Genomic DNA, 26,528 nt, shown 5'->3' on the forward strand with positions numbered 1-26,528 from the left:
ATCTCCATGGTTACTGGGCGGGGCCGTGACGTCCTTGGCGCGGCTGCAGGGAGGCCGCGGCGGGGAAGATGGCGGACGGGAAGGCGGGAGAGGAGAAGCCGGAGAAGCCGCAGCGAGCTGGAGCCGCCGGAGGTGAACACAACCCCAGCGTCGCGGGCCGAGCGGGAAGCTCTGGGTCTTTCTTTGGGCTCCCGGGGCGGGGGGTGGAGGGCGCGGCGAGAAGGGGCGGACCTGGCGCTCACCCGGCCAGGTGCTGGGCCCAGACGAACCCTGGGCCCGCCCGGCGCGGTCCGCGGGGACCCATCCGGGCCCGCATCCGCTCCTTGATGGGGGGGATAGTCGGCCCCAGGATGCCCCGCCTCCGAGGAGAAGGGAGATGGGCACCCAGAAGGGGAACAGCTCGGGCGGGACCCGGCGCGGCGGTGCCGGGGGGAGGCGCGCATCGCCCAGAGCACAGGCGCGCTCCGCGGGGGCCTCCGCCGCGGCGCAGGGCCGGCCGCTCGCCAGGTTTCCGCCCGGGCCGCCCTCTCGGTTACACCTGGCGGGGAGCCTGTGCTTTGCGCTGGGGAGGTGTGTGGGGGCCGGGGAAGGGACCCCTGCCTTTCCTCTCTTCCCCTGATTTTGAAGCCGAATGTGGACCCTGTCCCGGGGCGGGTCGAGGCGGCGGAGGAAAAGAGGGAGACCTTTGTTTGCCGCCGGCCGGCTGAGGCTGCGGGGTGCAGGGCTAGGGTTGGTGCCCTGAGCCGGGCTGTGGCCAGCTGTCTGCGGGCCCGGTGCTTAGGCGCCCGGAGAGGCCAGTGGGGCGCCTCCTGCGTTTTGGGGGCGCTGTGAACTCGGGCTGTCTTTGTTGCGCCCCCTCCTCCCCTGTGCGGGCAGGCCCCGGGCGTTCAGGAAAAGGAACGTAAACACCCCCAGCCGCCCGCCCGCCCGCCCTTTGTCGTAACAGAGGCAACTCATTGAACACGTGCGAGCTGGTCCTAGTGTCTTTAGAACGTTTTCGGCATTAGTCTCTACAAGTTCTTCTTCCTGGAAGTAATTAATGTGGGAAAATACAGAACATTGATAGCACTGGGAGAGGCAACTGTTAGGAACTACCAATGTGATTCTTAATGTGAGTTGCCTTGAGAAAAGTGTAATGTTCAGTTACTTTGGACCCACAATTTCCTTTAAAAAAAAAATATGTACAGTGGTTATTAATTGAGCCCTACTCCTCCCTCCCCTCTCCCCTGACTATTTACTACCTAATTAGGGACTTTTTTTTTTTCTCTCCCTTCAAAAATTGGCCTTGGATTCTATCGAGTAAAATTGCATTTAAAAATTAGTTTATTTGAAGAAAGAAATCGGTAGCCTCAAGAATCTTACCTGGCTATTAAACTGGCTTTTTTAACTCTCTTAACTGAAAGTATAGATGTATTTAATATGCTGCCAAAGTATTGGCAGAATTCCGCTATATAGTTTTTCCACCACCCCTTCAGTAGGGATAATTAGCTTTAGTATGAATATTGTTTTTGTTTTAGCATGTTTTTAGGGGGAATAGTAGTGATATGAAATTATCTTTACTAATTGGTATTAAAATTATTGAGGTCTCCTTATAGATGGCAGAATAATAACTCTTTATAATGTCTTCATAATTTGTCTCAGGTGTGCTTTCCTTTACAAAAAAAAAAATAGTGCTGTTGCACATAACCTTTTTTTTTTTTTTTTTTTTTTTTTAAGAGAAGGTACCATTTTGTTTATTTAATTATGGGGGTTTTGTTGTTTTAAGGGAGAGAGAAGCATCTATTCTTTGCCTCCCTGGAATCAGCCATGTGTGGAAATGGCCTAATACACATAGTATGCTTTAATCTTTAGTGTGCATCTGAGATGTAGGTGATGTTAATAGTATGCTTCTTCAGATGACAAAAATACAGGCCTGAATATAATTGAGTTGCTGCGAGTTGACTATTACTTAATGATAGTTTTCCCAGCTCTCCTTTTCATGCCTCGGTTTTCTGGAGCAGTCTCTAGAAATCTTCTCTATAGCATGATGTAATTGGACAGGTACTGTTGTGTTCCATGTATTAGCACATTACTAGTTCAGCTAGTTATCATGCAATGTTACTAATATTATAGTAAGAATTATATTTTCACTTCTCACTATGCTTTAGTTTTTTAAGATTATTTTTTGTTTCAAAAATATTTTCTGGATAACAGGAGACCTAGAATTAGGTAAAGATGGGTTTTAAAAGAACAGGAAATCTTGACTAATTATAATCCTTGAGTCACAATTCAAAGAGCAGTTATACTACAATTAAGACTAAATGTTCTTTGCACTGTTTGTTTTATTTTCAGAATATCTATATATTCCAATTTGAAGAGTTTTCAATTTTAGCTGTGTATCAGTCACAAAGAAGTTATCACTGTTTGGGCTTACTGTAAATATTATACCTCACTAAAACTAGAAATAGGTAGGGGCTTGCCCTTGGGGGTGGGAGTCTCTGGAGGAGTCAGTCGGAGGGAGGAAAAGGAGATGTAATACTTTAAACAATTAAAAAAAAAAACTATAAATAGAAAGCCCAATAAAATTTAGCATAAACTATTTTAGTTACAAACTTAGATTTTGAAAAAAATGTACATAATACTTTTAATTTTTATTTATTTTAAATTTAAATTTATTGGGGTGACATTGGTCAACATGAACAGATAGGGTTCAGGTGTGAGTTCTGTGTTACAAGATCTGTATATTGTACCATATGCCACCACCCAAAGTCAAATCTCCCGTCACCATAAACTGGGACCCCTTTTTCCATCTCCCCCCTTCCCTCTGGCAACCACTACATACGTAATACTTTTTAAAAAGAAATTCTAAATTGAGTTCTGCATTTTAGCTATTGAATAGTAATCTAACTTTCTTCAGTTACTATTGTAATTTTATATCTGAGTAAGTAAATGGCACTTCCTGGGGAAATCCAAAACCTCATCCTGTTTAATTTCTTTCCTACATTGTCATTACAACTCTCACCTCTTGTCCAAAGGAAATTAAAGAGTTCTTTTTCCTCTCAACAAAATCAGATGTTCTGTTTTAAGTGCTTATTAACTAGAGACTCTACAATTCCAAACTATATAGATTGAGATATATAGCCTCCCCTTTTTTAATAATTAGTTACTTGTCAGTCTGTGTTTACTTTCCTTCCCCTGCATTCAAGCTTTTTGTCATTTCTTAACCATCGTCAGGGCTGTCCCTTAGAGCAGTGGTCGGCAAACTCATTAGTCAACAGAGCCAAATATCAACAGTACAACGATTGGTATTTCTTTTGAGAGCCGAAAACTGACTTCTGTGCTTGGGCCATGAAGTTTCAGTCGCACTGTACGTGCGGGCGCACGTGGTATTTTGTGGAAGAGCCAGACTCAAGGGGCCAAAGAGCCGCATGTGGCTCTCGAGCTGCAGTTTGCCGACCACTGCCTTAGATTATCTTCTCTTTCTCCATAAATAAATCATCCACTGTAGCAGAACACATCCCATAGAGTGAATTAGTAAACTGGGAAAAGAAAATACGAATTTTAATAATAGTCAAACCTGTCTTATCTCCCAATATGCTCTTAAATAGCCTTGTATAACATACCTGAGATATTCAAGATGTGAACTAATTTATTTCATCATTTATTAATGAAAACACTAGCAAAATTACTGAAAAACGTCTTGTATGAATGCCTTTTGCTGTTTGAAATTATAATTAGCTCATCTGTCTTTCATGATTAAAAATAATGTATAAACCTAAGTATGATTGTTAAAAGCCCTTAAGGGTAACTTAAAACAGGTGATAATAACCACGATTTCAGAGTAGAAGTACTCAAAAGGTGATAACCTTATAGTCTTCTTTAAAGTTCCTTTACAAGTAAAGATTGTGTGAGATGTACATGAGGAACACATCACTCAAGAAAGTTATTCCAGGCTTTAATAATATTGTAGTTCAGGTAATGTTTATAACTAGGTAGTTTGTATAACTAATAGTACATTATTGAAGAATATTGGAACTTATTAGTAATGTATTATTCTATGATGTGACTAATTGCTCACAAACTAGTTTGTGTAAAACAATTTACAGATCTTAATCTCTAAACAAAATCTCACAAATAACCAGATTATTGAAAACTTGCAGTGTTTAGTTGAAGGGTCTTTACTTTCTGTGAACTCTATGTTTATAATTTTAAATTGCTCTGTATTTTATGCTAGTTAATTCATGGGCGCTTCTTCTACTGCCACAATCTCAGTTCCTGTTATATACTCTAACAAACAGTGGAAGAGACTGTTGGGTCAGTAGGTGACAACTGCAGAGGTATCTTCCTTATGACGATGCTTTTTGAGGTTGCTGCTCCCGTCAGTCTGCTCAGTAAAAATAGCTCATCTTGGTAAGTTGTTTCGACTTCACCAGGACCTGAAGAAGAAGCAGAAAAACCTGTGAAAACTAAGACTGTTTCTTCCAGTAATGGAGGGGAAAGTTCCAGCCGCAGCGCTGAGAAGCGATCAGCTGAAGAAGAAGCTGCCGACCTCCCAACAAAGCCTACAAAGATCTCCAAGTTTGGATTTGCCATAGGTAGTCAGACGACAAAGAAAGCCTCAGCCATATCCATCAAACTTGGATCAAATGTGAGTTGTTATTTTATATATATGATACTCGTAATGGGTCTTAAGAATTTGTTTTTAGAAACTGTTTTCACTGAGTTAGGTAAATTAAGTATAAAAATGTACATGTAGGTATTTAAGGAGTTATTAGCTCCATGTCTAAGAAAAACCTGGATGAATTAACTATATCTTTTTTTTTTTTTTTAATATATTTTATTGATTTTGTACAGAGAGGAAGGGAGAGAGATAGAAAGCTAGAAACATCGATGAGAGAGAGTCATCGATCAGCTGCCTCTTGCACACCCCCTACTGGGGATATGCCCGCAACCAAGGTACATGTCCTTGACCGGAATCGAACCCGGGTCCCTTCAGGCCCCAAGCCCACGCTCTATCCATTGAGCCAAACCGGTCTCGGCTGAATTAACTATATCTTAATAAAGCTTTAAAAAAAAAAAAAGGTTAGGAATATAAGAAACAACTACAACTAATAGCTTAGAATTTTCCTAAGTTGAGCAAAACCAACTCTTTTCAGAAAGAATTTCAGCTTATTTTTCATTTCTTTCGATTCTAGCATTATTAAAAATAATACCTCTAGAAATAATTTTATCTTAAAAGATTAATATTAGCAAAATATTCCTTGATAAGAAGAGCTTCCTAATTATCTTATTTTGGAGCTACAAAAGGACCTTCATTGATATCCCATCCCGTTCCTTGATATCCTGATAACAATAGTTCCTTTTTTTTTTTTTTTAATATATTTTATTAAAAAAGAAGGGAGAGGGATAGAGAGCTAGAAACATTGATGAGAAAGAAACATTGATTAGCTGCCTCCTGCACACCCCGCACTGGGGATGTGCCTGCAACCAATGTACCTGCCCTTGACCGGAAACCTGAGACCCTTGAGTCTGCAGGCTGATGCTCTATCCACTGAGCCAAACCAGTTTCGGCCTGTGACAGTAGTTCCTTACAAATAAACTGATTCCTTGTGGGATTTTTTGCACATGTATGGTTTTTTTAAAATATATTTTTATTTCCAAGAGAGGAAGGAAGAGGGAGATAGAAACATCAGTGATGTTGAAAAGAAAAAGAAAAGAAACAAGCACGAGTGATGAGAGTGAATCACTGATTGACTGCCTCCTGCACACCCCCACACTGGGGATCGAGCTTGCAACTTGGGCATGTGCCCTGACTGGGAATCGAACCATGACCTCCAGGTTCATAGGTCATTGCTTAACCACTGAGCCAAGCTGGCAGGGCTTGAGCCCTTATTTTAATATATAAACCATAAATCAATACTTAGAACTATGCAGTATCTGGAAAGTATTTGAAATATTAGATTGAAGCATATGAGGTTTAGAGATTTGACTATATCTATTTTATATGGTTTATCCAAACAGATCTCTTCTTTAAGAAGAAAAGTTACTTATATGTTTTATTGCTATTAGCTTTAGAAAATAGTTATATTCTGTGTAAGGAGAAAAATCTTAAAATTGCTTTTGAATTGTTTGTCTTTTCTGTGAAAATTAATGCTCAGTTGCTAAATCATATAGCTTTTTTCTGCATTAGATGTTCATTCAAAGATCTTTAAATCTGCTATAGATTAAGTTTCTACTATATTAAGTTTGGGATGAACGGAGTTGACCGGGGGAGAATAGAGAAGGAAAGACACTAAGGGTAGAATTTAGGTTTCCTGTCATTTTAGGGGAGACAGGAGGGAGGAAAGAGTAAAAAGTTAGAGAATTCGGAAAATCGCCAATTAAAAAAAGTGTCACAGAAGCCAAGGTAGGGGTGTTTTCTTTTATTTTTAAAAGTATTTTTATTGATTTCAGAGAGGAAGGAGGGGAAAGAGAGAGAACCGTCAGTGATGAGAGAGTGTCATTGATCGGCTGCCTCCTGCACACCCCTACTGGGGATCAAGCCCGAAATCTGGGCATGTGCCCTGACGGGAAATCGAACCTTGACCTCCTAGTTCGTAGATCGATGCTGAACCACTGAGAAACACCAGCCGGGCAAGGTAGGGGTGTTTTTAAAAAGGAACTGGTGCCCGGCCAGCCAGCGTGGCTCAGTAGTTGAGTGTTGACCTATGGGCCAGCCAGGTGGATACAGCTCGATTGCCACTCGGGCACATGTTCGACCCCCAGTGTGGGGCGTGCAGGAGCCAGCCAACCAGTGATTCCCTCTCATCATTGATGTTTTTCTCTCTCCTTTCTTCTTCTTTGAAATCAATAAAATCTATTTTAAAATGCAAAAAGGAACTGGTGATTAGAGTCAAAAGTAGCACACTTGTGGTTGGTGATTTATATAGTCAGGGTCACCTGATTCTAGTTGAGTGCGGAATCACGGAAAATGGTAAGGGAGGAAGCCTAATTGCAGTGGGTTGAAGACTGAATGGGTGGTGAGAGGATTGGGGATACTGAGAAAAATTTACTTCAAACAGAAGAGATGCTATGGATGAAGCATGCTTATAGGGCAGGAAGCTACCTAGTAGAAAGACAATTCTTGGTGTCTTTTATGTTCCCAAGAATACACTGTATTTAATTTTAATGTTACAATGGGAAAGTATTACTGATAATTTTCTCTTACCTGTCCCAGGTGCCCCTTAGCTAAATGATACTAAATTGTAAGTCCTAACTAGGAAATCGTTCATAAGAGGGAAAAAATGGACAGTGAAGTAAAAAGCTACCCATTGATAACCCACATTTTCAAAAAGAAAGAATGGATTTGTCCAAAGTTTTTTCTGAGTTTCTTATTATTTCTATTAAAACATAATGTTTAATATTTGATGACAAACTATATCATTAAACAAGCCTGTATAAATGTTATGTCATACTCTTTAATATGTTTTTCAGAAACCTAAAGAAACTGTTCCAACTCTTGCTCCAAAAACCCTTTCAGTAGCAGCAGCTTTTAATGAAGATGAAGATGTAAGTTGACACCCAGTTTTGTTTATTTTACTTTAACCAATTCTTTAAGAAAGATGTTAGTGACAGGTTATAGGTTGTATTAATGGTACTAGTGAATTTCCTTTGCAAGTCTGATCAGTTTCTGTGTGAGACAAATGCAAGATCTGGATGTTTCTATTATATTTGATTGCAGGGTTATTTAAAATATTAATAACTCTGGAGAGAAAAGAATAAATGCTTATTATGAACTAGAGGCCCAGTGCATGAAATTTGTGGGTGGGGGCCAGTCCCTCAGTCTGGCCTGCACCCTCTCGCAATCTGGGACCCTTCTCTCCTAACTGCCTGACTGCTTGCTCCTTCCCACTTGGCTCCCCACTCCTTAGCACTCCCACAGAGGCAGCCGCTGCGCTGGCCAGCCGTGAGCCCAGCCTCTGGCTGAGCGGTGCTCCTGCTGTGGGAGCACACTGACCACCAGGGGGCAGCTCCTGTGTTGAATGTCTGCTCCCTGGTGGTCAGTGCTCATCATAGTGACTGGTGGTTCCACCGAGTCACTGGGCTTTATATAGATAGATAATATATGTATGTACTAGGAAGTATGTAGTATCCAAAAACAAATTGAATACTGCTGCCTTTAATAATTTTTATAGCTAAAGTCTTCAGTGATGAGACATTTTAATAGTTTATTTTTTATATATTTTGATGAGAGAGAATCATCAATCAGCTGCCTCTTGCACACCCCCCACTGGGGATGTGCCCGCAACCAAGGCACATGCCCTTGACCGGAATCGAACCCGGGACCTTTCATTCTGCAAGCTGACGCTCTATCCATTGAGCCAAACCGGTTTCGGCAGTGATGAGACATTTTAATAATATAAGTGATTCTCTATTTATCCCCATGAGGCAGCTATAGTGTTTTCTCCTTTTGTTCCTATGAGGAATAACAAATAGTGCAGGTGATTCTGCCAGAAGTTTCAATAAACTCATATTCCAGAGTAAGAGTAAGATGCTTACCTGCTGTCTTAGGCAGTCCTACTCCCTTCATGCCCCTCATAGGGTCCCTCTCTTACCATGCTTATGAATGACTATGGAATTTTAAGCATAATTTTGACTTTTCCTTATACTCTGACTATAGACTCTAATCCTCATTTTAAGATGTGACCCCATTGAAAAACAATTAAGTATTACTAGATACATGAGTAATTGCTCCCAAAAGGAATCTGGATAAGAATTATACATTCAGCCGAAACCGGTTTGGCTCAGTGGATAGAGTGTCGGCCTGCAGACTCAAGGGTCCCGGGTTCGATTCCGGTCAAGGGCATGTACTTTGGTTGCGGGCATATCCCCATTAGGGGGTGTGCAAGAGGCAGCTGATCGATGACTCTCTCATCGATGATTCTATCTCTCTCTCTCCCTTCCTTTCTGTAAAAAATCAATAAAATATTTATTTTTTTTAAAAAAAAGAATTATACATTCAGAGGAGCACAAACACTGGGGTAGGAGTGATTGGGAAGACTATATAAGAGAAGAAATATGAGTTGGGTATTGAAACATTAGGTAGGGTTTTGACAAACCAAAGAATACTTTTGTAAGCTAAGACGTCAATTTTCAAATCACAGTGATAAATAATACTAAGCAGCTCAATTTTCAACTGTGCTGGAGATTTTTGTAGAGGAGTTTTGGACAACGATAAATGTGAAATGCTTAGATCCCAGGTCAGTAGGTAAAGAATAACTAGTCATCTCTGTATTCTTCTCTGGACCTTTATTCATTCTATGATTTGAGTGCTTTCTATGTGCTAAGCACAGGAGATTGCAAAGATAAATCAGACCTGTTTCTCTAGTCTTTTAGAGCAGAGACTTATACATAAAATAGCTCAAAATCAAAAGTACTTGGAGATGAAGTGATGTGGAATTCAGGGAAAGAAAAAGGCTGGTAACTAGATGCCTGAAAAGACCACTAGACTGGATTTTTTTTACTGTTTGTCCAGTTGTTAACTAGTAGAAAGCCTGTGTTTTTGTGGAGGGTTTTAAATTTCTTTATTGATTAAGGCATTACATATGTGTCCTTATTCCCCTCATTGTCATCATCATCCGTCTGCTCCCCCACCCCCCCCACCCCGTTGTCTGTGTTCCTTGGTTAGGTTCATATGCATGTATAGAAGTCCTTTGGTTGATCTCTCCCCCTTATCCCCACTCTCCCCTGCTTTCCCTCTAAGGTTTGACAGTCTGATCAATGCTTCTCTGTCTCTGGATCTGTTTTTGTTCATCAGTTTATGTTGTTCATTATATTCCATAAATGAGCGAGATCATGTGATATTTATCTTTCTCTGACTGGCTTATTTCGCTTAACATAATGGTCTCCAGTTCCATCCATGCTGTTACAAACAGTAAGAATTTCTTTTTTTTTACAGCAGTGTAGTATTCCATTGTGTAGATGTACCACAGTTTTTTAATCCACTCGTCTGCTGATGAGCACTTAGACTGTTTCCAAATCCTAGCTATGGTGAATTGTGCCGCTATGAACATAGGGGTGCATATATCCTTTCTGATTGGTGTTTCGGTTTTCTTGGGATATATTCCTAGAAGTGGGATTGCTGGGCCAAATGGGAGTTCCATTTTCAGTTTTTTGAGAACGCTCCATACTGTTCTCCCCAGTGGCTGCCCCAGTCTGCATTCCCCCCAGCAGTGCCCGAGGATTCCCCTTTCTCCACAACTCGCCAGCACTTGTTGTCTGTTGATTTGTTGATAATAGCCATTCTGACAGGTGTGAGATGGTACCACATTGTCCTTTTGATTTGTATCTCTCAGATGATTAGTGACTTTGAGCATGTTTTCATACATCTCTTAGCCTCCTTCTGCCTTCTTTTAAAAAGTATGTATTTAGGTCCATTGCCCATTTTTTGATTGGGTTGTTTATCTTTCTTTTGTTAAGTTGTATGCCGAAACCGGTTTGGCTCAGTGATAGAGTCTGCGGACTGAAAGGTCCTGGGTTCGATTCCGGTCAAGGACATGTACATTGGTTGCGGGCACATCCCCAGTAGGTGGTGTGCAGGAGGCAGCTGGTCGATGTTTCTCTCTCATCGATGTCTCTAGCTCTCTATCTCTCTCCCTTTCTCTCTGTAAAAAAATCAATAAAATATATTAAAAAAAAAAAAAGTTGTATGAGTTCCCTGTAAATGTTGGAGATTAAACCCTTATCTATGATAACATTGGCAAATATATTCCCCCAAGCACTGGGCTTTCTTGTTGTTTTGTTGGTGGTTTCTTTTGCTGTGTAAAAGCTTTATTTTGATGTAGCCCCATTTGTTTATTTTCTGCTTAATTTCCATTGCCCTAGGAGCAGTATCAGTGAAGAAATTGATTCTGCATATGTCTGAGATTTCCCTGCCTGTGGATTTCTCTAGTATTTTTATGGTTTCCCGTTTTATGTTTAAGTCCTTCATCCATTTTGAGTTTATTTTTGTATATGGTGTAAGTTGGTGGTCTAGTTGCACTTTTTTGCATGTATCTGTCCAATTTTCCGAACACCATTTATTGAAGAGACTGTCTTGACTCCATTGTATGTTCATGCCTCCTTTGTCAAATATTTATTGAGCATAGTGGTTTGGGTCAATTTCTGTGTTCTCTATTCTATTCCATTATCTATATGTCTGTTCTTGTGCCAGTATCAGTCTGTTTTGAGAACAGTGGCTTTGTAATACAGCTCACAATCTGGTATTGAGATCCCTCCTACTTTGTTCTTTCTCAGGATTCCCGCAGCTATTTGGGGTCTTTTTTTATTCCAGATGGATTTTTGGAAAGTTAGTTCTAGGTTTGTGAAATATGCATTGGTATTTTAATGGGAATAAATCACTTTACCTTTTTGGAGGTGTAGTTTTTAAACTGTGAAATGCAGGCTCTGATTTTTTAGATTTTTAAGCTTTTTCAGAGTTCTAGTGTTCTCTTGAAATGTTTCAAGAGCTACTGTGCTGGAAGGTGATAATGCCTAACAAGCAGGGATCTGGTCTCCTGCCCTATTAACTTACAGCAATTTTTTTTCTTTTTTTCCCCCCAGCATTTTTAAAAATTTCTTATTAAGTTATTACCTATGTGTCCTTATTCCCCCATTACCCCCCAGCCACCCCCCACTCATGCCCACACTCCTCTGTTGTCTGTGTTCATTTACTTACAGCAATTCTTGTATCTATTGGATAATTGGGAACCCAAGTGATACTTTGTTGAAGAAAAAATGTATTTCATTGCCCCATTCTCCCCAGGAATGTTTAAAATGTACTAACATAATATTTACTGTTTTCTGTCATTTTGACATTCTTAACAAATTGTATGAGGACAATTTAGGAAGAAGGAAACAGCATGTGTAAAAGTGGAGAGTCTGGCAATTATAAGCAGTACATAGTAGTAATTGCTTTCTTTGTTTGGGGAGATCTTTTTTTTTTAATATATTTTTTATTGATTTTACACCGAGAGGAATTGAGTGAGATAGAGAGTTAGAAACATCGATGAGAGAGAAACATCGACCAGCTGCCTCCTGCCCACCCCCGACTGGGGATGTGCCCGCAACCAATGTACATGCCCTTGACCGGAATCAAACCCGGGACCCTTCAGTCTGCAGGCCAACGCTCTATCCACTGAGCCAAACCGGTTTCGGCTGGGAGATTTTTTTTGTTAATTTCTTATTTTTGATTTTAGAAAGGAAGGGAGAGATAGAAACATCAATGATGAGAGAATCATTGATTGGCTGGCTGCCTCCTGCACGTCCCCTACTGGGGATCGAGCCAGCAACCAGGGCATGTGCCCTCTACCAGAATCAAACCCAGGAATCAAACCCTTCAGTCCACAGGCCCATGCTCTATCCATTGAGGGCAGTAATTGTTTATAAAGAAATTTTGGACAGGTTCAGGCAACACTTTTTCTCTGCTATATATGGTAATGATAGGAAGAGATAAACTTGTTCCTTAGATAATAGAATGCATTGTGCCCTAACCAGTTTGGCTGATTAGATAGTGTCGGCCTGGGGACTAAAGAGTTACAGGTTCGATTCCAGTCACCGGCATGTACCTTGGTTGTGGGCACATCTCCAATAGAGGGGGTGTGCAAGAGGCAGCTGATTGATGTTTCTCTCTCATCGGCGTTTCTAACTCTCCCTCTCCCTGTCTGTAAAAAAATCAATAAAATATATATATTTTTAAATACATTGCATCTAAAATCTATCTGGGGAGCATTTGAGATCTTGCTCCCCTGTATATGTTATCAGCTTGGCTCAAATAAACATATATATAAAAAAAATAAAATAAAATAAAAACATTTTCCCCATGCCCTAAGTAAAATTGACTAATTAGATTGTACCAAAATTAAGGATTTCTGTTTATTAATATTGACAAATTTAATGATGAAAGTTGGAACAAGATATTTGCAAATGTCTAAAATCAACAAAGACAGGGCCCTGACTGGTGTGGCTCAGTTGCTTGGAGCATCGTCCTGTACACCAGAAGTTTTGGGTATCGATTCCCAGTCAGGGCACATACTCTGCTTGGGTGCATGTTCAATCCCCAGTCAGGGTGCATATGGAAGGCAACCGATTGATGTTTCTCACACCAATGTTTCTCTCTTTCCCCCTTTCCTCTCTCTCTCTCTCTCAATTAAAAAAAAAAAAAAGTCAGTTTAAAAATACCAAAAATAATAAAACCAATAAAGAGAGGCGCATTTGAGATTTGGTCCCCAGCACATGTTAGTTTGTCTCAAAGGACTAATATCTGAATCCTACAAAATAAAATCTTTATCTGGTTCTTTTTCTGTAGAAACATGGTTAAGTTACCTCGAATATATATCTGAGCCTGAAACATATTGGACAAAGGACATTCTTATATCTCTTTAGAGTCTAATTTCTTTTAGCTGGAATACCACAGAAGTGGTAGTGCCAGGTTCTCAGTGCTGCATATCAAAGAGCACATATTGTCAATATGTCCCATTATAGGCATCATTAACTTTGATCATTTGGTTAAAGTGATGTCTGTACTGTCAAGTCACTGGTTTATTACAAAGGTTCCTCATTTCTTTCCCCCTCAACCAGGTTCCCACCCCACCCTCCGCCCCCTCCCCATCCCCCACTGTCCTCATCCATAGGTGCACTTTATGTTCAGTCTCTTCCTCCCTCCCTTTCCCCGATAGTAAATCCCTTTTCAGGTAGTAAATCAGTTACTTAGCATTTTCTCATATCAATAATACCTCCACATGCCCAATGATACACTTCACACAAAAGACATTTCCAAATAGGTCAACCAGCCTTATCCAGGCCCCACCCAAGGCACTCACAGATCAACACCCCAGCACTATACTAACTCACATCCAGATCTAAGCCTTCATCATTTGATTCAGCAGACCCTCAAGTTCCCGCAAAAGTTTCCAGCCATGTCTGGAGAGGCAGCCGTGGGGCAGGGGCAGGCAAGGAGCGAGCTGTTCCGGGCCTGGTTGTTCCGGGCCTGGCCTTTGTTGCTCTGGTTCATTCCACAACCAGCTGCTCCGGGTCTGGTCACTGCCGCTCCCGACCTAGTTGCTCTGGACTTGGCTGCTGCTGCTCCGGGCCTGGCCGCACCCGACCCGGCTGCTCTGGGCCCAGCTGCTCCGGGCCCGGCCGCTCCCAGCCTGGCAGCTGCTGCTCCTGACCTGGCCGCACCCGACCCGGCTTCTCCGGGCCTGGCCGTTCCCAGCCTGGCAGCCGCTGCTCCGGGCCTGGCCGCACCTGACCCGGCTGCTCTGGGCCTGGCGGCTCCCATCCTGGCAGCTGCTGCTCCAGGCCTGGACGCACCTGACCCGGCTGCTCCGGGCCTGGCCGCTCCCAGCCTGGCAGCTGCTGCTCCGAGCCTGGCCGCTCCCAGCCTGGATGCTCCGGGCTTGGCTACTGCTGTTCTGGGCCTGGCTGCTCCCGACCCGGCTGCTCTGGGCCCGGCTGCTCTGGGCCCAGCCACTCCAGGTCTGGGTGTTCCTGGACTGGCCTCCCTGGGCTTGGCCGCCTCCGCCTCAGGCCTGGCTGCCACTGCCCCAGGTCTGGCTGCTCCAGTGCTGGCTGTTGATACTCTGGTTCTGGCTGCTGCTGCTCTGGGGCCTGGCTGTTGCTACTCCAGGCCCGGCTGCCACTGCCTTGTGCCTGGCCACTCTAGGCCTGGCCGCCGCTGTTCCAACATTCTGTCCTTTTTTTTTTTTTTTTTTTTTAACGCATTTATGTTGCAATGTTGGCTGGTGAGTTGAGTTCTGACTTAGTCTTTGATTTTTCAAGATCTTCTTTGTATTCTTTCTTAAGTAATTTTACTATCTTTTGCTCTCACTTGATTTCTTCACATTGAGAACTTCTTTGGTTTCTTCCTCCTTGTCCTGGGAGCTCAGCAGGTTGGCCTGTGGCACCCCTTTGTTCTCCGCGGGCTCCTGCACGGCTTCAGCCTGTTGCCGGGGTCGGCGCCGCCCAGGAAGCAGCCCCCGGCCTCGGCTCCGTTGCCCGTGCTCAGCGGTTGAAGGCTCAGGGGCACACACACAACCCCCCCCACGGGGGTCCCGTCGCCCGGCTCCTTGCCGGTGGCCGGTGTCTGGCAGGGGCTCCTGCTCCTCGTCGTGTTCCTCCAGTCTGGAGCTTTTTTTCTCCTTCCCGCTAGGGGAGTCTAGGATCAGAGTCAACAGTCTAGGATCAGAGTCAACAGAGTCATTTGGTTAAAGTGATGTCTGTACTGTAAAGTCACTGGTTTATTTTTATGTTTTGTTTTTCTAATTAAAATTTACCTTATTGGAGATAATGGTTTGAGAAGGTATATTAAGCATTTACTCTTAAAAAAAAAAAATCTTTATTGTTGAAAGTATTACATATGTCCTCTTTTTTTCCTCCAGTCTGCCCCTACCCTGTTTCCCCGAAAATAAGACAGTGTCTTATATTAATTTTTGCCCCCGAAGATGCACTAGGTCTTATTTTCAGGGGATGTCTTATTTTTCCATGAAGAAGAATACGGTGCACATTTATTGTTAAATGAAAATAAAGGAAATTTATTACCTGTATACGGTACGGTAGTTGTCAACACAAACCAGACAAACTGTGAATCCTACAGTATCAAGAATTTACTCATTTATTCAATGATAATCATGTCATTATCTTCTGGAACATCATCATAACAATCCAATTCCTGAATTTCCTGGTGAATTTCTTGTGACCCCATTTCTTTCAGAATCAGTGGACCAAATCTCTCATGTTTAGCAATAGCACTGTCTTTAAATGAGCTTCTTGTCAAGGTAGCCTGCTCGCGGTGCATTTGCAATGCAACTGTCAGTGATTTTCTCCCATGAATTCTTCACCCAAGTCACAACTTCTTGCAGTTTAGGTTTCACAGAATTTCCACGCTGATTTTCTCCTTTCTATCTTCAATGTAGTCATTAATTTCCATGCGCAAATTGCCTTTGAATGGCTTGTTTATTGCAATATCAAGAGTGTGGATTGCTGAAACTGGTTTGGCTCAGCGGTAGAGCATCGGTCTGTGTACTGAAAGGTCCCAGGTTCGATTCCAGTCAAGGGCATGCACATTGGTTGCGGGCACATCCCCGGTGGGGGGTGTGCAGGAGGCAGCTGGTCGATATTTCTCTCTCATCGATGTTTCTAGCTCTCTATAAAAATTCAATAAAATATATATTTTTAAAAATAAAATAAAAAAATATGGAATCGAACCTGGGACCTTTCAGTCCGCAGACCTACGCTCTACCACTGAGCCAAACCGGTTTCGGCTCACACTTGCACTTTTTAGCATATCCTTTGTCCACTTGTTCAATGAGGTTACCATACTCTGCTCGCCATTTTTGGACCAGTCGGATACTCAACATCTTCTCTTTGCAGAAAGCAGTAAGATTTTGGCCCCAAGAGTCTTCCACGATTCCTTTCTTGTACTCCACGGAGTAGCTTTTTCTTTTTGCGCTCATTTCTAGGGGTAAAAAAAAAGGAATTGGGATATCAAGGTGGGGGGAGGGGGATCACTTAAAATGACACAGGGGGATCAAATGGGGAATCAAGATGGCACGGGAGAATCTCGGGGGGGGGGGGATTACCATTTTATTGTAGTAACCCCTTTTGATCCTCCTGTATCATTTTGATTGCCCCCTCTGATCCTCCTGTGTCATTTTAAGTGATCCCCCTCTCCCCACCCCTGTGCCACTGAACACCTTCACCAGACATCCCCCCCTACCCCTTTATCAGACATTTATTGCCTGGGGACTGTCACTGGGCTTGCTGGGGCCTGGATCTGGGCTGGAGCAGGGTCTGCCACTGACTGAGAACCTTCAGTGATGCCAGTTGGGGCGGCCCTAATGACCAGTTTACGGTAAATTAATTTTCATTCTGAGACAGAGCCTAGGGGGCCCTTATTTTCGGGGGGATGCCTTGTATTTCACTCAGAAGGAAACCTGTAAGTAGGTCTTATTTTTGGAGGATGTTTTATTTTCAGGGAAACACAGTACTTACTGCCCCATTGTCTGTGTCCATGGGCCATGCATATATGCATGCAAGGTCCTTGGTTGGTTACCTCCCACTTACTCACCCACCCTCACCTTCCCTCCGAGATTCCTTACTCTGTTCCATGTTAAGCATTAACTCTTGAGTGTTAACATTCATTGGTGATTCTTGCCAGAATCAGTTATTATAATTTTACCAAATGACTTTTCTAATTCTTTCATCCTCTCTATGTTTATTGTTACTGTTGAAATGTGAGGTTTGGGAGCAGATTCTTCTTGTGGGTTCTTGTCCAACGAAGTTGAAGAATTCATGGACGAACAGATTTCTTTAATAAAAACATAGACGTTTATTAGAAGCAGTTACAAACTTCATCTGGGCATTGGTGTCCCAAATGGGAAAAGGCCTGTGCTCGCTTTCTTCCTCTCCTTCCTCCCTCCCTCCCTCCCTCCCTCCCTCCCTCCCTCCCTCCCTCCCTCTCTCTCTCTCTCTCTCTCTCTCTCTCTCTCTTTCTCTCTCTCTCTCAAACCTAAGTAATCTGAATCTACTGAGTCTTTGTCTCCTGTGCTTTCCTCATTGGTCACTGTGCTCCATAGTATTGGTATCAGAGCTCAAAACCCACTTGGTGCTCCCCTCCTTCTCTCCCCTTCTCTTGCAACATTCCTCTGTCCTTTGTGAAAATAAGTTCCTTCCCAATATCCTGTGACTTTCTTTATCCTCTGTGAATGTATGTCTTCCTTCCCCCTTACCCTGTGGCATTTTTCTGTCCTCTGTAAAAGTAAGATAAGCATTTTGGTGCCTCCAAGCCCCCATCTGTGCATTCCTCTCCCATGGACCCTCTGTCAGTTGTCCTGGCTGGAGATGTTTTATTACCCCTATGGCTCTCCCAACTGCTCAGGTCAGGCTGCTTTTAATTGCTCAAGCCAGCAATGTCTTCATCCTTTCTGGACCTTCCCTTCTCCTCTCCTCCCCCCCCCCCCCTTCCTATCTGCCTAATTACGCTGGCTAGCTAACCCTTATCACTGTAAAGAAGAGCTTTCCCTTATTTATATGTGTGCTGGGTTCATGGATTCTTACTTTATTTATTTGGTTATGATGCTCTAATTGTCCCAGATTTAACCAATAGAAACTCCTTTAATCTTAAGGACCCCCTTTAAAAAAAAATATTTAAGCTCATCGACAAAATTTATACTTAAAGACTTACATCATTGTAACTTATCCATAACTATAAATTGGGGGAAATAGTAAGCAAAGAACTTTCAAGATACCTTTTAGTCAAGGAAGCATTTTTGAGAAGGAACAGTCCAGGAAAATGATTAAGAGTCTTTGCTTTGGCACTCTATTGTTTTGCTGTTTATTAGCTTTTTTACCTTAGACAAGTTGACCTTGTTTATTTCACCTGCAAAGTGGAAATGATGATAATCATGTACAGTTATAGATTTTTAAAATATCATGCATATTAAAGCATTTACCGGTAACACAATGTATAGTACATAATCAACAAATGATTTTATTTTATTGATTTTTTACAGAGAGGAAGAGAGACGGATAGAGAGTTAGAAACATCTATGAGAGAGAGACATCGATCAGCTGCCTCTTGCACACCCCCCACTGGGGATGTGCCTGCAACCAAGGTACATGCCCTTGACCAGAATCGAACCCGGGACATTTCAGTCCCCAGGCCGATGCTCTATCCACTGAGCGAAACCAGTTTCGGCTCAACAAATGATTTTAATTCTAGAATATCTAGTTTTCACCAAAAGCTTTAATGCAAAACTAGCACACTAGAAATATATTTATTTTTAAAATGTAGTTAAGATAATTTTCTTTTATCAAAATTTACAAAATTAAAAATGCTAAAAGACTTAGATATAGAATTTTGCATATTGTAATTAAGTGAATTTAATAAGTCTATATGCAATCATCTCTATTAACTTCTGTTTTTCTTTTTTATCTCCAGAGTGAACCAGAGGAAATGCCTCCAGAAGCAAAGATGAGGATGAAGAATATTGGAAGGTATTATAATTTTTCATAAATATTGTAGAAAATTATGGTGAATGACGAGCAAGAATAAATTATACATAATCTTTAAGTATTCAGACTTTTCTTGTGTATTGAGCATAACAGTTTTGAGGGTTTTTTTGTTTGTCTTTTTTACTTAATCAGTGATGAGTATCTTTTTTTATATATATATAAATTTTTATTGTTCATATTATTACAAATGTTCCTCCCCCCCCCCCCCATTGCTCTCCTCCACCAGGTTCCCATCCCACCCTCTGCCCTTTCCCCACCCTCCATTGTCCTCATCCATAGGTGCACAATTTATGTTCAGTCTCTTCCCACACCCCCCACTCCCCTTTTCCCCAAGAATTGTCAGTTCACTCCCCTTCCATACCTCTGATTCTATTATATTCAACAGTTAATATTGTTCATCAGATTTTTTTTAATTTCCTTGGTTTTTAGATTCACTTGTTGATAGTTACGTATTTGTTGTTCATAATTTTTTATCTTTATTTTCTTCCTCTTCCTAAAGAACCCCCTTCAGCAATTCATATAATTCTGGTTTGGTGGTGATGAACTCCTTTAGCTTTTTTTTATTAGTGAAGCTCTTTATCTGGCCTTCGATTCTGAGTGATACCTTTGCTGGGTAGATTATCTTTGGCTGTAGGTTCTTACTATTCGTCGCCTTGAATATTTCTTGCCATTCCCATCTGGCCTGCATGGTTTCTGTTGAGAAATCAGCTGACAATCGTATGGGTGCTCCTTTATAGGTAACTACCTGCTTTTCTCTTTATGCTTTTAATATGCTCTCTTTGTCTTTTGCTCTTGGAATTTTAATTATGATGTGTCTTGGTGTGGTCCTCTTTGGATTCCTTTTGTTAGGAGTTCTGTGTGCTTCCTGGACTTGTAAGTCTAATTCTTTCACCAGGTGGGGGAAGTTTTCTGTCACTATTTCTTTCAGTATGTTTTTGATATCTTGCTCTCTCTCTTCTTCTGGGACCCCCCATAATTCTGATGTTGGTTCGCTTGAAGTTGTCCCAGAGGTTTCTTACACTATCTTCAATTTTCTGGATTCTCTTGTCTTCTTGCTTCTGCGGAGGAGTGTCTTCTGGCTCTTTATGTTCCAAATCTTTGACTTGATTCTTGCGATCCTCCATTCTGTTTTTAGGACTCTGTATAATATTTTTTATTTCAGACAGTGTATTCTTTATTTCTTGTTGATCCCTTATCATTTCTCGTTGATTCCTTATTAATTCTAGTTGATCCCTTTTCATATCCTCATAGGTCTTATCGACCTTTTCTAGGAAATTCTTGAAAAACCTTATAAGCGTAGATTTGAACTCTATATCCAGACGCTTTTTGTCCTCCATTTCTTTTGTTTGTGATCTATTTCATTGTCGCATTTTCGCAGATTCCCTGATGGGGCGGAGTTTCAGGGTGGAGCCTACAGCCTTGGCTTCCGTCAACCCCGCCCTATGCGGCTCCTGAGACTCAGGGTCCTTCAGTACTCGCTGCAAGCGCCTCTGAGAGAAAGGTGCCCTCAATTTTCGCCTGCTACCAAACAGTCTAGGCTCTCCCCCAATGAGCCCGTTATTGGGGTTCAGTTCAGTTGGAAGTGGGATTGGAGGTGGCGTTGAGAGCAGTCTGGAGCCCCAGTCTCCTTCCTGCCAGGGCAATCCCGCGGCACAGCCAACTGTCCCTTCTCTGCACACAATGTGCGTGCCTCTCGACCTCCTTTCGCCGCTCCCCCGGGGTTCCGCCTTACAGCCCAGCTCCCTATGGATAAGCCTGGGTCACCGGGGTCTGGCCCAGAACTGGGGTTCAGAGCAGTCGGGTCTGGGGTTCAGCACAGTCGGAGCTTTTATCTCCTTCCCGCTCAGGCACACCAGCCAGGCACTCAGCCGCCCTTTTTCTCCGGCTCCGTCCTCTCTGCACTCGCCGCGTGTCTCCGTACCTTAGGCTTTTACAGCTCCTCCACTCTTCCTTCTGGCTTTCTCCTTACTTCTCGTTGTAGAATTTCCAGTCAGTCAACTTTCCTGTAGTTCTGGGTAATGTCCATTTTGTATTTTTTGAAATTGTTGTGTGCGGCTGTGGCTAGGTATTTACCTGTGCAGCCATCTTGGATTCTCTCAGTGATGAGTATCTTAAGAAAATTAACAATTTAAGACTTTTTTTTTTAGATATATGTAATCTATATATATTTTACTTATTTTTTTATTAATAAGAAATAGCTATGAGCAATGTTCTGATCTAAAATTTATATTGAATTTTTTTTTTGGTATAAAAAGAAATGGCTTTGACTCATTTCATTTATGATATTCTCACCACTTAATCATAAATACCTTTTTTTCCATGGTCACTTAAATGTCAAAAACCAAAATAAAGCAAAAGTATTTTAATTTTTCTTTATTGTTTCTGTTGTCATGGAAATAATGCTAATTTTAAATTAACATAATGTTCAGTTTCCTTTGTACACATAAATGGGTAATTTAGAAGCTGGTAAGAAAGCTTGACTTTAAAATTGACCCATACTATGTCCCCATTTCTACTTAATGTATGAACTTCCAAAGAACTAATTGCTAAGTTCATAAACAGGTATTAGTCTTCAGATTTTCAGTCTATGATTCAAATGGGAACAGTCCCCGTACCTTCATTTTATACTAGAATCTAAGACATTGTAACCCAATCTAAATACATCTATCTAAATATGTAAAATTAAAAAGAGTTCTTAAAATGACCTAAATCTGTTTGTGGTACATATTCATGTTTTTCTTATGCTTAATTTTTTTTTAATATATATTTTATTGAGTTTTTACAGAGAGGAAGGGAGAGGGATAGAGATTTAGAAACATCAGTCAGCTGCCTCCTGTACACCCCCTAGTGGGGATGTGCCTGCAACCAAGGTACATGCCCTTGACTGGAATCGAACCCAGGACCCTTCAGTCTGGCGTTCTAACCACTGAGCAAAACCAGTCAGGGCTTATGTTTAATTTTTTATAAATGCTGATGACAAGCCAGCAAATTAACTTCATGACTTTATTAATGGGTTGCAAGCAACAGTTGTTTTGTGGTTTTGTATACATACATATTTTTTTATTTCAAAATGGGTAAAGGACTTAAGATGAAAAACCATAAAAATCTTAGAAGAATCCCTAGGCAGCAGAATAGCAACAATTTTTTCAAACTATAATGGTTGCCACCATTAGCTATCCTAATATATCAATATAAAAACCGAGGGTTTGTAACGACTGAAGGCTCGACCAACCAGAAGTCAGTGCTAGGTGGCCGTGGCCGTGGCTGTGGGCGCAGCAACCTTGCACTGACTGCTGAGGGGGCTACGGATCAGCCCTGAAGAGAGGCCCGGGTCAGGGGCGGGGGGGGGGGGGGGGGGGGGGGAGGGGGGGAAGGCCCTGGGAAGAGAGGGGCAGGGTCTGATCCGAAGCCTCCATATCAGCTGTTGCCTCTCTTTCTCTCCGGGCTTTGCCAGAGCCATGCCTCAGTTTCTCTCCGGGCCTTCTTGGGGGGCTGCTAATCAGCCCCGCCTCTCTGATCAGGCCCAGAGGTAGGCCTGGAGACACTTACTGGCATAGAAACCAACCAATCAGAACTAAATCTGGGTGAAATGGGCTGCCTAGGAGGCGGGGCTTTGACACTGCATAGAAGCCAACCAGTCAGAACTTAATCTGGGTGAACTGCAAAGGCAGAACCTAAGGTGGGGACTGAGGAGGGGTTTTAAGGGCAACAGCTGTTTGGTGTAAAGTGTAAGAAAGCAGTTCAATTTTTTAATGACCGGTTTGGCAGTATAATGCATATGGCTGGCTATCAGTCCAGATTAGGGATTATGTATTTTTGTCAGCCAGGAGCATGTCTTCTGCTGGAAAAGGCTCTCTTCCTTGCGACTCCCCTCCCCCCATAGCAATCCTATCCTATATAATCTATACTACTAAAAGGACAATATGCTAATTAGCCCAAATTCTTTCCATGCATCCAACTTCCTTCTGGACAAAGCCATGGTAGTGGGGGCATAGGCAGTTAGCGTTAATCAGGCCAACAGGGGAAGACAGTTGGGGGCAAGATCAGGCCAACAGTTAGGGTCGATCAGGCATGGAGTGGTTAGGAGTCAGTGGTCCCAGATTGCGAGAAGGATGTCCCACTCAGTTTAGGCCTGTTGGGGACAGACATCCCTCAGAGGGTCCCCGACTGGAGAGGTTGCAGGCTGGGCTGAGGGCCCGCCCCTCCCCCACGCCCCTTGCATGAATTTTGTGCACCGAGCCACTAGTCCTATATAATAAAAGCCTAATATGCTGTGCATCTGGTCAGCTGTTCACCCAATCATAGCATAATATGCTAAGGCTGCTCAACCACTGATGTGCACTGACCACCGCGGGGAAGACACTCTTACCAATAGATTAGCTTGCTGCTGGGGTCTGGCCAATCAGGACTGAGTGAGACTGGCAGGAAACGCCCTGGAGCACTCCCACAGTCCCTCCCTGGCTGGCCCACCTCCTGTGCCTCTCCCTGGCCCCAGTCGTACAGAGTGGGGTCCCTCAGCCTGGCCTGTGTCCTCTCACAATCCAGAACCCCTGGGGGATGTTGGAGAGCTGATTTTGGCCTGAGCCCACAGGCCAAGCCAAGGGACCCTCCCACCGGTGCATGAATTCCTGCACCGGGCCTATAGTGTATCATCACCTCAGATGTTAAAACTACAAATTTATCCTCCTTAAGCCTGAATCTGAAATTTTAGAACTGGGTCTATGGAAAGGATATTTTTTAAAACCTTTGTAGGGGCTTCTGATGTTCAGCCTGTATTTATAATAAGCGCTAAACAAATGTGTTTTGAATGATTAAAAACATGGCCCAAAAGGCTTTGTATAACATTTTGAATAAATGTCTTTTCTTTTAACACAGGGATACACCAACATCAGCAGGACCAAACTCCTTTAATAAAGGAAAGCATGGGTTTTCTGATAACCAGAAGCTATGGGAGCGAAATATAAAATCCCATCTTGGAAATGTCCATGACCAAGACAATTAAAGGATATGTTTTGAATTGGGGCATGGGGTGGGTGTAAAGTTAAAAGGAACAGTTTCCTTTTTAAAGAATGATATAAGACTATCTTTGGAGCCGCCTTTTTTTTTTTTAAGATTGAGTGGTACACTAATAAATGAGAGTTTGAAATTAGACGTAATTTATGTTTTATATACAGATTTCAAGACATTTGCTAATTTTGTAGTTTCATGTAATTAGTTTCCAAAGGTTACAGATAATTTAAAAAAAAAAAATCAGAAATGGTACCTTTCTAAGAATTGCATATTTTTTTAGACACAACTATTAGCACATTAAGAGGGAAGCAAAAAAGCTATTGTCTGTTTAAACAGCAAGCAATTACTCTAACTTAACTCCCTTATCAACCTAAACTTCTGGCTCCCAGGAACAGCCTTATAAAGAGGGAGTTTGTATTGGGAGGAAAATGTTACTGGAGTATTGACTGAAAGTGAATTGGATAAAATTAAAATATTGCTTTTTTTCCTAATGGGCATTTGTTTTGTTTCAAGTCAAACTAGATATTGCATTGCTATCAGTGGATACAGAGGCTTAGCTCTTTAAAATAATTTTTTTTTAATTTTATGTATATTGTTGAGTATTTGATATAGCCCACTTCACCTTAATGGGTCTCGTCTGCCTTCATTAGTCTACAAAGAACAACCGTTTGCTACCAAAGTAAATCAGTATTTGAATGTGCTTCTCTTGGTTTTGTTATTAGCTTAGTTCCTGTAAGCATTTCCACCAGTCTTAAGGCAAGTCATAGGAAGCTGTTTCTTTTAAAATACAAACCACCACCAAAAATTTTAAATGTACATAATACTTAAATATTTGGCTGTTTTTATTTTTTAAAAGGTAACACAGCAAAAAAGCAACATTGTGTCAAGATGGAAAATAAGAAAGATGCACTTTCTATAATTTTGTCATACCATTTAAGTTACTAATTTGTGAATTCCATTTTGATTTGTACTTAACTACAGGAATCTTTATTTAATACAATAAAATGGTTTATTTTAAGTGTATGCATATTAACCAGTAGCCTCTCAAAAGCACATTTTCGATATTGAAAATAGAAAGAAAATGCATCTTTAAACATTTTATGGACTCTTTGACCACATATACTTTGTTAGAGCTATGTGTTGTAGGGTTTTGTTTTGTTTTTGTATTTTTGTATTGTATATGAATTCTTTTTTAATGTGACAAACACATCTTTAAAGGTATAGTCATAGATAAAAGAAAAAATGCAGTATAATGATTTCCTTGAAAACTTCTACAATGTTAAATTTGCAGGCAGCTTCAGACTGTCTTAATGGTGGTAACTAATTGCAAAGCTCTTTTAAAAGGTAGTAATTCCAGAGAAGCAGTCTGTATATATTCCTAACACTTTGTTAACTTTCATTTATTAGAGTAAGTCCCAAGAAAAACAATGGAAATGTATATAGAACTATTAGTTCTTAACTACTTGATTTAATGATATCAAGATACATGAATTTAACTTGCTTTAATGTAGGCAAACTTTTCATTTTTGTCTATTTTACTGTTAAAATAAAATCCCTCTCCTGCATATTCTTTTCTTGACTCAAATGAAATATTAGCCTATGGTCAAGATGGGAGAGAGAAATAACTGAGATGAATGTCTTTATTAAAATACCAATAAATTTGTCAAACTCAATAGTGTTCTTATTTTCTCTTATGCTTAATTGTTGCTGGTGTTTTTTGTTTGTTTGCTTGCTTTTTAATAAAAGTTACCATTGTTGCTTTTGCCCAGATGGTTGACCAAGGTAATGAAAGGTATTTAATTATTGTTCATTAGACTCTTACCTAATTTAGCATTTTGTTCTATAGCATCCTTCTCTTCCTCCCCTGCCAGAGTGTTTGTCTGCCCTGTGCTGTAGAAAGCCTGCCAAAGCATATCTAGTGCTAGAAGGTATTCTCTTACTAGTGTCTACCATCCATTAGCTCTATATATTTTCTTTGATTTTTAGTGGGAGAGGAAAGGAGAGAAGATAGAAACATCTCTGAGAGAGAAACATTCATCTGCCGCCTCCTGCACGCACCCTCACTGGGGGTTGAGCCTTGAAACCAGCAGCTTGCTTGTGCAAATAGGTCAATACTCAACCACTAAGCCACACTGGTCAGGTTCGATATATTTTCTTAATGCTGTTGCCCAATAGTTCAGATCTTAACCGAATGATTGAACTTAACCTAGAATTAAGATTCATATGTAGTTTGACTAATTACAAATGGAAGCTATGACTTTCTGTTTCGTATCATTTCTTCTGCTTTTAATGATCAAAATTAGCTTGGCACACTGGAGAGAGATTGTTAGTTATTTTTCTGGGCAAGTGAAAGTACTTTAAATTTTTTTTAATTCATTTTGAAAAAGATCAGAGTTAATATATGAAAATTATAAGGTATTTTCATATATTCTCCAAGTGTTAACCTCTTTTTTTAAATATATATCTTTATTGATTTTAGAGAGGAAGGGAGAGGGAGAGATAGAAAC

The 26,528-nt window shown here is 41.4% G+C and overlaps 1 protein-coding gene and 1 long non-coding RNA gene across 3 annotated transcripts; one reads left to right on the forward strand and one right to left on the reverse strand.

Annotated features, from left to right (window-relative positions):
* On the forward strand, positions 1-25,694 carry PCNP (PEST proteolytic signal containing nuclear protein). The gene is made up of 5 exons (XM_084875532.1): positions 1-132; positions 4,413-4,627; positions 7,453-7,527; positions 18,938-18,993; positions 23,887-25,694. The coding sequence occupies exons 1-5, from the start codon at positions 69-71 to the stop codon at positions 24,011-24,013; spliced, it is 537 nt and encodes a 178-aa protein (XP_084731658.1). The 5' UTR covers positions 1-68; the 3' UTR covers positions 24,014-25,694.
* Positions 1,161-7,438, reverse strand: LOC311618193. Of its 2 annotated transcripts, XR_014794265.1 has the most exons (3): positions 5,029-7,427; positions 2,102-4,786; positions 1,161-1,941 (listed from the first exon to the last, which is right to left on the reverse strand). It is a non-coding gene; the product is annotated as an uncharacterized lncRNA (long non-coding RNA). The 2 variants fall into 2 exon arrangements; XR_014794264.1 differs by having other exon boundaries at positions 1,161-4,786; positions 5,029-7,438.
* Positions 25,695-26,528: the final 834 nt, after the last annotated feature.

Source organism: Pipistrellus hanaki (assembly GCF_964339955.1).
Source record: "Pipistrellus hanaki genome assembly, chromosome: 2".
In the NCBI taxonomy this organism is placed as follows: domain Eukaryota; kingdom Metazoa; phylum Chordata; class Mammalia; order Chiroptera; family Vespertilionidae; genus Pipistrellus; species Pipistrellus hanaki.